The 15,269-nt window shown below is 41.2% G+C and overlaps 1 protein-coding gene across 4 annotated transcripts in view; it reads right to left on the reverse strand.

Annotated features, from left to right (window-relative positions):
- Positions 1–15,269, reverse strand: part of glsb (glutaminase b) — a 38,696-nt gene that overhangs the window by 18,864 nt on the left and 4,563 nt on the right. For 3 of the 4 annotated variants that reach the window (XM_063499081.1, XM_063499083.1, XM_063499082.1), the window contains exons 2-8: positions 12,691–12,787; positions 12,306–12,427; positions 10,472–10,601; positions 8,805–8,884; positions 6,958–7,121; positions 5,252–5,310; positions 719–751 (exon numbers count right to left, since the gene is read on the reverse strand). In XM_063499081.1, coding sequence (XP_063355151.1) covers positions 719–751; positions 5,252–5,310; positions 6,958–7,121; positions 8,805–8,884; positions 10,472–10,601; positions 12,306–12,427; positions 12,691–12,787 — 685 coding nt within the window. Of the gene's footprint in view, positions 1–718; positions 752–1,518; positions 5,156–5,251; positions 5,311–6,957; positions 7,122–8,804; positions 8,885–10,471; positions 10,602–12,305; positions 12,428–12,690; positions 12,788–15,269 lie in introns of those variants that run through there. The other variant, XM_063499084.1, reaches the window with a different exon arrangement.

Below are 15,269 nucleotides of genomic sequence, written 5' to 3' on the forward strand. Positions count from 1 at the left end.
TGGCAGCGAATGCTCAGGTTGACCCTTCAAAATGAGGCGTCTGAAACAAATGAGCAATGTCACTTTTATATACATCTGTATACATCTATATACTGGTCATTTTATTAGGTACACCTTCAGATCTGCCATTATTTATCATGTCATAGATTCAACAAGAGATTTTTGTCCATGCTGACTTTATGGCATCACACAGTTACTGCAGATTTATCAGCTGTACATACATGATGTGAATCTCCCATTCTACCACATCCCACAGCTGACCCTATCGTCTGAATGCCGCAGCAGAAATCGAGTCTTATCTCGTCAGACCTGGCAACATTTTTCCAATCTGCTATTGTCCAGTTTTGGTGAGTCTGTGTGAACTGTACCCTCAGTTTCCTGTTCTTAGCTGACAGAAGTTATACCCGGTGTGGTCTTCCACTGCAGTAGCTGAGCTGGTTAAGCTGGTTCAAGGCTCAGAGATGCTCTTCTGCATACTTTGGTTGTAACTGTAAGTGTTATTTGAGTTACTGTTCTATATTGATGTATCAGCTCGAAGCAGACCGGCTGATTAGAGAGTTGTGCTATGAAAAGGTGTACCTAATAAAGTGCCCAAGAAAACCTATTTCACATTTTAACGTCAGGCTACAACGTTGTTAGATGAACGAATCACACCTTGACAAAGAAAATATAAATTAACTTTAAATACTTGTGGCTCAGAGCTCTGACCAATACTCACATAGTCAAATTTCTCTGCGTTGCTTGCACTTTGCTGCGGAGAAAACAAAATAGAGTCGTTAGCACGGTTCATTTATAGAGAGAAATCTCAGAGGATAAAGCACGGCATCACAAAAGATTATTTTATAAAATGATAAATGATACTTCTGACCAATTAGATTTACATAATTAGCAGGCATGAACAGATCTGATTACAAATAAAGTGTAAAAATCACACGAGCTTTGCCAAGAGTTCAACAAACTATTAATGCGATCAGTTTGCGGATAGATTACAAAGAGGGAAGTTTGAAGGGAGACTTAGCAGACGTGTTCATTACATCTCACTGATTCCAATCCAAACAGTCAAACCTGTTTTTAATATATATGACAGCCCTGACTGTGTGCATGTTTCTACAGTAAGTCTGCAAGATGTGGGTGTATGCAGGCAGGTGTGTATTATAAGTTAACACTGTGCAGGTGTGTGAGTGTGTGTGTGCATGTTTGAGGTGGGGAGGAGGGAGGGTTGGCCTTCGTCACAGCTTGTAGCTCGCTGATGTCCCGCAGAGAAAACACAGCAAAGGAAAAACAAAACAAAAAAACATGGCCACACATGCACATTTAAAGTGCTGTAGCACCATTTTTAACTTTACTTGTAGAGTTTTAAAACTGTGGCGCTGATGGAGATGTTAAAGAGTCACTACATGAAGTTTCTACAGAGCTGATTGGAGGAGAATAAAAAAAATAGAGAGAAGGGAGAGGAAGAGGATCAGGGGAAGTGGGAGAGAATGAGGAGATAGATATGGAAAAGGAAGAAAAAATTACCAACGTCATTTGACCTGCTGCTGCAGTCATTATTTCCCACAGTTCCTAAGTCTGCAAAATATGCAACATACAAAAACAGCAACAACATGTAGCCTTCAAGCAGCATGTAACAACAGTTTGGGGGCATACTGCCACGGCAAGCTCCTCACGGCGGGTTTCCCCACCGAAGGTTAAGGGCTAACTGTGCAACCTCACCAACGGCTTTACAGTTAAAATCAAAATAAAAAGCAACACATTTAAAAAAAAAAAAGAGACACTGATGAGCCGATGTGGACACAGACACATGTTCTGAGTTTGAGTTTAAGGCCTAAGGACTTCAGACTGCATCATTAATTAGTAAGAAAGCTGTGAGTGAACCTGTCTGACAGCTGTGAGCGTCTAAGGAAGTCCTCTCTGTATCACATGGTGGTTCAAAAACACAGAACCTGATCAGCTCAGACTTTAGCGAGGTTAATGTTAACTCGAGCGTGCCTGCAGAGCTGGAGTCCAGACATGTTCAGTAAAAGTTTTATGATTCAAGAAACAGCAAGTTTGTTTGTTGAAGCGTTAAAAACTGCAGTTCCACTAACGTCCACTTGAGGCCGACTCAAGCAGCGAGCCAGTCCCTGCAGACTTCCATGTTAAAATCAACTTTGCTGTCTCCCAGGCTTCGCCTCAGCCTGTGTTTGTCCTCTTGAAGTCTTTAATTCAAATAAAAATGGCGGCTGAGCAGTTAATTGTACTAACAGACCATCTAGGAACGATGGTGCAGTTTAGATGAGTGAAGTTAAAGGATTTTATTTGAATGTTATTCAGCAGTTAGCAGCTATCTGTGCACTGCACCCGTACAGTACATGCTCCAGTTCAAGTCTGTTAACCTTTCTTTAACAGTTTTTGTGCATAATGTTCAGCACTTTACTTTTTTAAAAATTTTATCCACCTGTATGTGAAAGCTCTTTAATCTAAACTGTATTTTAATGATAAATTATAATTATTATCATTATCCATAAATGTTTGAATTCATTCTTTTTTAAAAAAAGAGAAAATAGTAAAGCAGATTTTTGTTTTTTGCATTCCTGATTAATTTCTGACTTCCCGTGTGAGAGCTTTGCATGACTGAGCTGAAGTGTTGATGGTGTTACTAAAGCCGTAACGTCACTTGACTTTGTGCATGTGTACAGTAAGGATAAACTGTAGTGTGAAAAAAATGTTTTTAGTCCCGATTTTGGTGCAAATTCAAACGTTTGAAGCAGTTTAATGGGTGTGATGGGTGTCTCTGTCCGTGCTTTACAGTTTAAACATAACAGAGGTGTCAAAATAAAATGTGTGGAGGCTTTTATTGCCAAACTTTAACTGAGAATCAGTGCAGCCTCTTTTTCCCTGGTTTAAGAGTGTTTTGGTTAACCTAAACATGTCCAGACTCCAGCTCAGTAGGAAGCATTTAGTGACTCTGACACATGAATGATAAACTGACTGCAAAACAAACAGTTTGTTTTGGTCCTGAGAAAAACGATCCAGCTCTTAATGCTAAAAGCTGCGGGTTGCTTTTATCGCAGGGTTTCCTGCTCTACCTCCTCCTGCAGCTAAAAACAAAGCTGATAAGAGCAGAGAGTGAAACAACAATAACACCGGGGTCATTAAACTGAAACACAGAGCAGTCGATTCTCTGCAGATTTATTTTATATCATTCAAACATTTAAAATCACATGCAGGCGTTCGTCCATCTGATGACTGATTTTTGTGACTTTTAGTCTCGCATCTGCTCTCTCGAATGTTTCGGTTTTCATTTTAGCTTCTTTTCGTACTTTTTTACTGCGATGCTCTTATTTTGTTATAAACCAAGCTCTTCCCTTTTTTTACCTTTTCTTTAAAAGCACAAAGTCATGCACTTAAATTCAAATAAAGCCGAGTTGGAACAAATGTTTGGTCATCCATCTACAGAAAGTAAAGGTCAGATTATTAATGGCTTAGAGGGATTAACATTTCCTGCAGTTGCCTTTGCCTCTGGGTTGCAGTGCAATTAATCAAAATGTAATTAAAATCACGATTTTACGATACAGTGCAAAGTTTATTGTTTCAAAAGTTCAAAGAGTCTGTGGTTTTTCCGTCGGTTCTTCTTTGCTTTCTGCTCATCTACCATGCAGGTCTCCCAAATACTCACCTAAACTCCCTAATGTGATGACCTTGTGTCCCCTCACCTCCTCCGCCTCTTTTTTCCCTGCGTTTATTTGTTTTCATTTGACTTAAATTTAAAATTCATACCCCTGTAAAAAGACATTTTTTTAATTTCAGTAAATAAACGTGATTACTATTTTTGTCGTAAACGTGGAGTCCTGCCTTATTTCAGTTCAGGACCAAAGGACCAGAGAGAAGACTGAGTTTAGTCTAACAGCATTTTTGTAAATGAGCCTGCTGCTGTCTCTGTTTAAACCAAATTTGTCCTCTGCTTTGATTTAAATTAGGAGTGTTTAGAGTCTGCACTCCCCTTGCTCAGCTGCTGTTTTTCAATCACGACGCAAAAGCTGTGTGATAAACGTCCCTCTATGTGAAGCTAACAGATCATGAGGCAAAGTGTAGTCACTTTAAAAACGGTTTATCTGCAGGGTGAAAATGAACAAGAAGCACAAATAGAAAAAAAGATCGAATGAACAGGGTTACAATAACATGTGGACACTGAAAACACACAGACCTGAGCTACCTTTAAATACAAAAAGATCCAAATCACTCTGAAGAGCTTCCCTCTCTGGACTGCTTCCACTCAAGTCCAATAAAAACTAAAAGTAACACCTTGAAGCTTTGGCAATAGATCAATGCAGCTGGGATGAATCACTTCATTAGTCATACAGGATAAAGTCTAAGTGCTGGGGACAGAAAAAAATAGGTCACCTCCAGAAAAAGCTGCAGCAATCGATCATTAAAGTCAGTCATGACGCAACAAAGGGGGTCAAACATCTACTTGAAAGGAGCCAATTTAAACTATTAAAGAGGAAAAATGAGAAGCTGTGAAAACAGAGCCGACAGCTCCTGTGTGAGCATGCATGCGAGCGCTAATTAAGGAAAGAGAGCTTGTTGTGGATAAAGAAATTAAATTTAACCTCTAAAGCCGTTAATCGTCATTCAAAGTGTTTTTAAATGTAACTCTGCCAGAGGAAAAGCCTGTGACAAAGCTGGTATTTAAGCCAGGTTTAATATCTCCTTTGTTTGGGGGGTCAGACTGTGAGCTGCAGCTGGTTTGATCTCTCACCAGAAAACTTACTGAATCTACGTTAAGGCTGAGCCACCGTACGATAGATAAAATCTGAAGGTGTGCATTTTAACCTGTGCTTGCTCTCCGTGCAGGTTATTTTTAGTCTGTGTGGTTGAAGCGTGTGAGCTGGAGCAGCTAAGTGTCCTTCAGGAGGGATTAACAAGACTTTTAATCACCACAACAGGACACACGCCTAAGGGCAGTAACCTACAAATACCTCGAACTGAGTCAGTCGTAAACACGAGAACACAGTGGAAAGAAAATCATCATGAGTTTCACAAGAATCAGTTAAATAAGTCAGGAAATGGCAGGTAAATCATTAAAAGCAGGATAACTAACCCCCAGGCCCACAGCCTTACATTACCCCTCATTTTACCTCACTGATAAAGCAGCTCAGCGACGCCCACATTACAAGGAATTTTCTGAGGTTTGAGAGGAAGTGACACACAGACTGGACGTAAACAAACACACACACAGAGGAGGAGGACGAAGTGTGACTGCTTTTACCTTTATGAGTGAAGTACAAACAATAGCGCCAGCATTCACCATCGGGTTGTGCGGCTTATCTGCAAAACAACGAGAGCTCTGTTAGCGTGCTACGAAGGATCAAAGTGCAAACATTTGGCCTGAGAGCTGTGCATATACACAGATCAGAATACGAGGGTCAAGTGCATACACAGTAAACACTGATAATACAGAGAAACACAGCGGAGGCTGTAGCAGCTGAAACAGTCACAACATGTGCCAAATCGTTTCTGGATTTTTCTTATCTTTTCGATTTGAAATCGCCTGAGTTGTGGACAAAAGAAATAAATACATGTATAAAACCGAACAAGTCTCTATGTAGCTTGCAAAAAAACGATGTATGTAGTCGAAGGAGCTGAGAAAGAAATCAACTGGACGTCTGTAAGTTTTGTGTATGTATATGTATATAAATGTAGTGCTGCTGTTAAGTGTTTATAAGCAAGTTTTTGCTGTTCATACAGTGGACTAACAAAGATTAAAAAAGAACATTCCAGGCCTGCTAAAAACCACCCATAGGGCAGATTTTTGCTGTAAAGTGTAAAGAAAAGTGTGGCTTACTGTATTTAAAGTGTAACTTTCAACCTGAACGTTTGATGGCAACTGGCCACTTGTTGATGTTTATGTAGCTGTAAATGCAGGAATGTGCTGGCGGGCTGACAAAGTGTGTTGCAACTTGCCGCTGTATCTGTGGTATGCTGCTGATGATCTAACTCTAACTGTCAGGCCTCTGTGTACATCACACAGCCCAGTGAGAACCATCTGTATGTATGGACAAGTTTAAAACTTATTGTTGTTACTACAGACTGTACAGGAGTGCAGTGTTTACAGTGTTTACAATTACAGTGTTGTGTGTGTGTGGAGGCGTGGGCGTGGACGGGCACATAGTGAAAAATAAATCCAGCACTTTCCTCCCTCAGATCTCTGAAAGAGTTTGAGCGCTTACATCACCTGCATTTCCTCGTGGTCATGTGATCTGCTTACACAACATTATCCCCCTGCAGGGCTGCCCTGGCAGAAGGCGGGTGAACACAGGAAGTGACCATGACGTGTCTGCAGTGTGAGCCTCAGCCTGGGGATTCTGGCATTTCCTCTCAAAATGCCCATTTTTGAACAACCCAACCACGTGTTCTCCCACAATGCATCTGACTACTCACAGCTCTCACACTCGTTCTAACCAATGCTACAGCTAGCTGAGCATTGGTTAGAACGAGTATGAGGCCCTGAGAGCCTCCCCCATCAAGCATCGCAGTGAGATGCAAGCGCATGTCCTGATAAAAGAAGCCCTTAGTCTTTAATAGCCATGTGACTGAGGTTTAATAAGCTGAACTGTTTTTCCACACACCTACACACAAAAGCAACACATGTCCCCTTTTGTTGGCTTTTTTGGGCATGTAAAAAAACAGCTAACACAGACTTGTTAAAAAACTTGATCTAAATACAAATGAACCTATTCAGGGGGTCAACATAGGCCTGCATGTTTTTAACCCTACAAAAAGGTAGTGTGTCAAGATATGTGGCCAGGCGAGGGGGCTGCTTCGCTGGATTTCTGACTCATTGTGATTTAAGAACATCTGACCCTCGCATCATATCTACCACTTAAGTCTTCCACCAACTTCCTGTACCCAGCAGTAGCTCTTCATCGCTTTACTTGGAGGACAAGGTTTAATAAAAAGTCCAAGACAACTCACCATCTTCATTCAGGAAGAGCTTGTTGAAGCGGAGGCCGCTGGGCTCCTTCCCGATGAAACTGTGCACGTACTCCGTGCCGTGGTCGTGCACGGCGACGGCATACTTCAGAGGCTTCACACAAGACTGCAGGCAGAAGGGGACCTTAGTGTCTCCCACCGTATGTCTGCAACAAAAACATAAAGATAGGACGTTATCAGAGCAGGCCGCAGGCTGCTGGTTCAATGATTAGAGACAAGAAGAAGCCAGAACAGACACGTGAAAACAGTGAGTGTTTCACAATTTGTAGGAAAGTCACGATAAACTGAAGTAACACTGTGTAAAAACAAAACCGTTATCTTTACAACTGTCTTTCGTCCCACAAACAAACTTTTATGAAAGTTTACAATCACTAATCAGAGAACAGGTCGATCAGAACACCTCCTGACATAGTTACTGAGAAATGGTTATTTCTTTGCACATGTTTTGTCTTTTCTGGGAAATGCAAGTGGGATAAAATCAACAGTTTTAACCAGCTTGAACCAGGACCGCCCTACAATAATTAAAAAACAAACAAACTGGTTAATCTAATGTTTCTCTGAAATATAAACACTGACCTTCACAAAGATTACTGCACTAAAACAGGTAATATAATGTATAATGTAATATAACACCTTAATTTTTTTTCTGCGGTTGCCTGGTGACTGTAATGATTTATTTCTGCTGTCAATGACCTGCTGCAGGGAGCTGTGCCAATTGAAGATTAATTGTCCAACAGCGTTAACCTCTGGGTGACCGTGTTTGAGCATAAAGGTGATTGCATAGGTTGCCCTGGTGGGCTGCAACTTGTCTCATAGCAACCATTCTCTCACAGATTGGTAAAGACTTGCAGATAACTGCTGTTGACTTTATATACGCAGATTACCAACAAGTTGCAATTCATCTAAATCAGTCTGTGCCAATGAGCTCAACTTGTCTGCATCTCTTTGGAGATGAGCATACATACAAGCAACTGAACTCGACTCAGCTGCTTGTTTTCTGATTACGTTCCTGTGTAAGAGCGTTCGGTGTCATTCTGCAGTTAAATTGCTGTCCTTGAGCAGCTTTGTCGCTATTTGTGGACGAAATGCCGTTTCAGATCTCTGAGGTTCTGGCTGGAATCTAAATGTAAATAAATAATGTGAATTTCTGATTTTGCAGACAGCAACAGATTTGCGATTTTCATTGATTTAAAGTTAATTTTATCAAAAACAGTTTGCATGAAACTCCAACTTGACTTTGTTTAACTGCAACATGCAGTTAATGGTGTTTTAATCACCATCACAGGCCTAGTCCCCGTCTGCAAAGCAACTACGTCAAAGGTAACACCATCACTATTCTTTGGGTTGTGCCACCAACTCTAACAACTAATTCTCTCCCAGTATGACTCCAGTAAGGATGTTAGGATTTCTAGTATTTGCATCCTTGACCTCATTCATTCAGTCACTTTGTACAGTTCGTGACCACAACTGAGGGCAGGACTGCAGATCAAGAGGTAAATCCAATCAAAAAACAGCAGTTCGAATTTACCGATCTGCTGTGGAAACTTCTGTTTCTTCTTCTTTCTTTAGGTCTTAAAAACTCTTAAGATAAGATGAAGGTGAAAGAGTGAAACACAGCACCATCTCAGGATCATTAACCAGGTTTACTGAGGTTTTAATAAAAAACAATGCATAAAAACTGTCGCGTTAGCGTTCCTCACTTCACTCCTGGAACATTATTGTGTTATTATTTAACCAGCATATAGCTGAACATGGCGATTTCACACAGACAACAGTGTGTGAGAACCATTAAGCGAACATTAAGTATTAATGTGCTACCAGCGTCTCACCTCTGCCCGTCCACCGTGCACAGAGAGACCGCCCACAGGTCGGGGCTGAACTTGGCCAGCTGAGGAATGTAGTCTGCAACCTGAAAGAGAGGGCAGGCAGGTGAGAGAGGAGGCTGGTCACCTTACACTGCTGACGTCTGCCGAGGCTCAGGCTTCAGCACACACACAGAGCTGGTAATACACAATAACAAACCTCAGAAGGAAGAATCCACCCTCGGTCATTCGAAATAAGTTAAATTAGGACAACATGCTAATTTATCTTCAGCTACCATCATGACAGTGGCTCACTTCCTGCGCTCTTATTATTCAGACTAACAAGGCCCTTTTTAAAAACTGTTACATGGTAATGGTAAATGGCCTGTATTTGTATAGCGCTTTACTAGTCCCTAAGGACCCCAAAGCCCTTTACACATTCAGTCATCCACCCATTCACACACTGGTGATGGCAAGCTACATTGTAGCCACAGCCACCCTGGGGCGCACTGACAGAGGCGAGGCTGCCGGACACTGGCGCCACCGGGCCCTCTGACCACCACCAGTAGGCAACGGGTGAAGTGTCTTGCCCAAGGACACAACGACCGAGACTGTCCAAGCCGGGGCTCGAACCAGCAACCTTCCAATTACTAGACGAACTGCCAACTCTTGAGCCACGATCGTTTACATATTAAACACGGCAAACACCTGTAGTTTCCGTGAGTTAAAAGCTCTAAAGAGACAGTTTTAGATAGTCCTTTCTACTTTTGGCTTAAATGTTTCAGGTTAGCACAGAAGCCCAATATAAGATATACAAGGATCGTTTTAAACTGATAATCATGCAAAACTACTCTAGAAGAGTCCAGGAATAAAAACATGAGCTGGAAACATCAGATCACATTCTTATCAAATAAAAAGAAAGTCTTCATCTTGTCTAGCAGAGCACCAGTTTGGCTTAGAAGCTGCCATTTTTCTACAGAGAAGACTTTTACAAACAGGAAAACACAGCTAGGGAAGCAGCGACTGTGAAATTCTGAATCGATAGTGATGTTTAAATTTAGGATGATATTTTATTTAAGTCTTTATTTTGTTAGTGATTATTTCCTCTTTGTTCAAAGGAACAAGGAACGGGTCATTTATCTGGTGTGACACCTTATAAATACAGACCACTAAAAGCCGCTTTATCAACCACTATAACCATGGCTGAGTCTGTATTTCTGATAGACGGATGTTTACAAACTGACTAAACACAGCCATTAATTTCGCCTCTGCTTTTTTTAAAAATTGTTTTAGTTTAACAGGTCAAACATCCTCCCTCCTACAACCCTGATTGAGTAAACAGCCCTCTATTAGATTGTTAGTTTTCCATTTAATTTAGGAATATTAGCCGATAATTCTCCTTTTTATGACTTTGCTGACTTTGTTTTGAATGCCTGAACGTTTTCATAGCGAGCGCCAAACAGATGACTCAAACAGAAATGTGCTGCCAGTGAAAATCCTGCACTCTTCTGCGAAAGTGACAGCTAGCTCACAGTGGCCTCAAAGATCCCTTTAACTCGTCCAAGGGCAAATTTTTCCCTCCGAGGCTCGACTGATCCAAACTTTCGACTGCACCTGAGAAGAGACTGATGGTAATGGCTAAATTATAATCATGATGCAGAGAGAAAGAAAAAGCCATGGATCTAAGGACACACCTGCCCTCCAGTGAGATTTTTGGCATTCTCATACAGCTCATCAATATGGGAGGTGAAGGACTGGAAGTCTGGGATGACGAACTTCTTGCGGAAGGCCTGCGTGAGCAGGACAATGTTGCTCTGGACACACCTGATGAATAAATCACAGAAAGCATGCTAAAACATCGGGACTGCATGCAACTGGAGGTAAAGTTTGCAACCCTGAAGTCTGACAAACTTTTGTGATGTGTTTGATGAAGAAGCTTCATCAGAACAGTTTGATCAGCAGCTCATTTTGTCCTGGAAGGAGCCTGATCCAACATGAGTGCACACACTGATGAATGAGAGATTTCACACGCTGTAAAACCATGAAGGAAGTAACCAACTTAAGCAGCGGCGCCAGCTGGGATGGATCAGTTTAACCGACAATTATGTTTGCATCAAACCCCCAAATCTTACAAACGAGGGCTGTTCCATACATCACACGTTTTGTGTGTTAGTGACGTGACTTCAGGAGATGAGTTTGAGGTGAGGAGGAAGAGGACAACATTTTATTAAGATGCCGGTGGTGTTATCCCTTTCCTTTGTGCTTTTGCTTCTTTGGTGAATGGGACCCCTTCCCCAACAACACATAGTTAAGATGCTTCATATCTTGAGTCTGAAAGTGGGGGCAGGAATTAAAGAGCTATGCGAGCACATGAACGCCTACGACCTCTCTCCTCCTCCACCTTTGACACCAGTTTCTAGCCACATATGCGATTTCTCAGAAGAGCGACGTACTTCCCAGCCACTGAATTTAAATATAGGAGGAACATGGCGGCTTCCACAAACCACAAACCCACTCCTATATTTTTAATGGATTAAATATATGTTTATGAAACACATCAATTTGTTGGAAGACATAATTTGCACATTAATACACATCTGTATATATTTATACTATGAGTACTTAAAAAAAATACTAACTCTGTACCTTTAAATAGCTCAACTTAAAATAAACTGTCCCTGATAGAAAATATTTTCCCTTTCACTATGTGACAATGTTGTGTAGCGCCTGACGAGTTACAGGGTTAAGTTATTTCAGTTATTGTTAAGCAGTTATTTTATACTTTTACTTAAAATTTCCAGGGAAAACACTGCCTGTGCTACTTTTATGCTCACATTTGTGCTGTGTCACTGCTATTGCTGCTCCTGGCACCTTCTTTCAATAGATTCCTACTTTGAAGTAGGTAATGTGTCATCGGTGACAGTAGCTCACTTGAGAATGAGAATGAAAAACGCCTTTGTTTTACTAATGCTGCTTGCAAGCATGAAGAAAATGTTCAGTAATTTCTGGCTGACAATTAAGAAGACCAAAGAAAACAGTCACAATTTCACATTCTGTCCCCTTTGGGTTACAAATCAAGCGCACCACCTTATTTACAGCGGTGTGCCTTCACCCCTCCTGAAAGCCCAAGACAACGTAATCTTCGCTCACGCTACGATGAAAGAAAGGCTTAAACTCATTGCAGCAAATTATTGTTAAATATGTTAATTTCAAGGAAATCTTTTTTTTTAAAGAAGAAAAATTTATGTTTTAAAGCGAGTAACTGATAGCGTTAAATAACTGATCGAGCAGCCCCTGTGAATGAAAAGCTGAGCTAATTCTGCACAATCTGCCTACTTCACACTTGATGAATATATTTTTGTACTCATATAATAAGTAAATTCAAACACTTGAATTTGCTCATTAATAATACATGACCATCAACATGTGCTGAATGCTTTTTGAGGCTGCTGTCAGTGCAGTTTCCTTGAAAAAATGAAGAAAAAAGTGGAGATAAAAAATAAATAACACCATAACAAGCAGCCTCACTTCTTGAAAAGGTGCCTGTCCAGTGTAACGCCATCTGAAGTCTTCTTTAGAGTTTCTTTCAGTGTTTCCATGCACTCCTTCAGTCGGGGATCTCCGGAACGAAGCCCCGTGGCTTTCAGTGCCTAAAATTAATTAAACAAATAAGTTATTTTAATGCTTTTGGTGGATATTTTCACATTTTTAACAAAGAAGTCAAAACTGTTTGGATGAAATATTCACATGAATACTAGATGTGAAAACTGTCAGTGTAGAGCCAACCAGCAGGTTTCCAGTTTTTATGTTTTTGTTAGTTATTTCAATTAACTAACGTGTCTCCTAACACCCAGTTGTAGTGCAACATAATAACTCTGAATGTATGTGACCAAGCTGAATCTGAAGGACTTACTGTGAGAAATTTGTGAGCAGGAATCGTCTCTTGACCTTCGGCCACTGTGTAGAAAAGCAAATCCTCCAAACTCGGGAGAATCCCTGCGTTTCTTCTCCTGGGATAGAAAGAAAAGACAGAAAGGAGGCAACGATTAAGTCCCCAAAGCACTATCGTCGCCTAAAAGCACTTTACACATGAGCTCTGATATAAAGTAACTGCAGCCTCTCAGCGTTGTTGACACACAGCAGAATCGCCCTTTAACACAAACCACACTACACCCTATTCTCACTTTTCAAGCCAGTGTAAACACAGAGCTTATCTTTGGCTGTTGATACAGCCATTAACACATTAGTGAGGGCTCTAATAGAAATAAGCAGGCCAAGCGTTAGTGACAAAAGGTGTGTGTGTTTGTTTATACAGTAAATCCGAAAAACGGCTTTACTCTTTATAAAACGCCACATTACTAAGTCTATCCTTTTATAGATGTAAATGAAACAGCAATGATGATGATTCATCAGGAGATGAGATGACAGATGTACTATAAACAATATTACTGTTTGTGTCAGAGACAAAGTTTAAATTGATACTTCCGGCGCCGTCTCGGATGGCAGCCTGTCTAACATGCTCTCTACAGTTGAAAATTACTTTCCTATTTTGGCGGCTCAGGTCCTTTAATGTTTGTAGGAAAATGCTGACAATGTTCTATCCCTCTGTGGTAGAGAGTGTTGTGTTCTTTGCAGCTGTGTGCTGGGGCAGTGGGGTGAAGACAGCCGATGCCAACAGGCTGAACAAACTGATTAAAAAGGCTAGTTCTGTCCTGGGTGTCAGACTGGAGAACCTAGAGGAGGTGTCCGAGAGGAGAATGCTAAAAAAGCTTCTTTGTATCATGGACAACCCCTCCCACCCCATCCACGCCTCCATGATGGACCATCGGAGCACACGCAGCAAAAGACTCATTGCCCCGAAATGCAGAACTGACCGCCACAGGAAATCCTTTGTACCTGTGGCAATAAAATTATACAACTCTTCCTCACTCTGTAGGTGATTTTCCTGAGGATTAATAACAAGCTATTCTGTTCCCATTCAGACCGTGCAATATCACCCAACAGTTTTTTCACTGAATGTTTGTTTCATCTCCCCATCATATGCTGCTACTCTTGTATCCATTTGCACAATACTATGTCACTTTTACAATCACCTGCACTAATAGCTAAGCTAAGCTATTTATTTTTCAGGATAGTTATACTGTTACTTGCTACAGTTATTCGATATTATATTTTGCACTATCCTACTGCATATTACTGTGTACTTCTATTCTATTGTACATATTGTATATCTTATTACTCTGTTCCTCTGTCTCTCTCGCTGCATTGAGCATGTGTATGACAAAAGAATTTCCCTCGGGATAAATTAAGTTCTTATTATCTTATCTTATATCGTTTTGGAAGGAAGAGAAGACGAGCTTTAGAGGAATATTTGGTACATCTCAATCCAATAGAGCATATTTGGGATGTGATGGAATGGCAGACCGACATCATGAATCTGCAGCAACATTGCTCAGCAAATTTCCTGAGCAATGTTTCCAGCAACTTGTTGAATTTGTGCTGTGATATTGTGAAATTATATCTGAGGGCAAAACCGGGCAAATCCAGTTTTAACAAGGTGCATCTAATAAACTGTCTGGTGAGTGTGTCCTTGTGTGTATGTGCTGCCATATTCTGGTGCAACGGTTAAGTCCATGCACATTTATACTTTTTCCTTATTCATTGAATTGAGTGAATGCATTAAACAGTGTGCACTGTCTCCACTTAAATAATGTTGCAATAGAAGCATCTATAATTACATAAACCCCCAAACTACGTGACCGCTGCACACAGGTTTAGTGGTTGTGTCTGGATCAGACCTAAATTCCAGAAATTCTCCAGTCTTTGGTCCCGTCCAGCCCTCGGAGGCTCTTGGATTAATAAAACCAACACTGTGGCTCGTTCACACGCCGGGATGACACCGCAGCAGAGGAGAAAAGTTAGCTCGGCACAGAGAAGCATTCAAACATCTGGAGTTTTTTCAAGACACCAACAAATTTAACCTGGAAATAAATAAATGAGCCACCAAAACTTTGCACTGCACAGACTAGATTTAGCTCTGCCAACAGCCACATCACCATTTAAAATCCCAGGATTCACCCAGCGCTCCTCCCTGCCTTCCTCTCGTCTCCTCCTGTTCTCCACAGAGTAAACACTCCTCATTCAGCCGAGGTAACGACAGCCAAACGTGTGCAAACACACCCAGATCGACTGAAATGCCGTCAGTCGGGCATGCATGATTCAAGAGATTTATTGACCCGACATCTGCCTCTGTACGCACAGCAACGATAAGAACAGCACACAGTCGAAAGGAAACTTGCATGCGATATGCATCTAAGATAAAGTCTCCACTCTGACATGTGCTAATCTGAGACACTCTTAAGCACAACCTGCCCTCTGATGTGTTTCTCGCTGCTGAGCAGTCATTCAGACTCTGCGGAGGAGGGGTTTGCACTGAGATCTTTCTGCTCTGAAACTTGCAGCAGCCACATGGCGGCATTTTGTGCAGAGCCG

The sequence above is a fragment of the Pelmatolapia mariae genome, linkage group LG16_19 (genome assembly GCF_036321145.2).
Source record: "Pelmatolapia mariae isolate MD_Pm_ZW linkage group LG16_19, Pm_UMD_F_2, whole genome shotgun sequence".
In the NCBI taxonomy this organism is placed as follows: domain Eukaryota; kingdom Metazoa; phylum Chordata; class Actinopteri; order Cichliformes; family Cichlidae; genus Pelmatolapia; species Pelmatolapia mariae.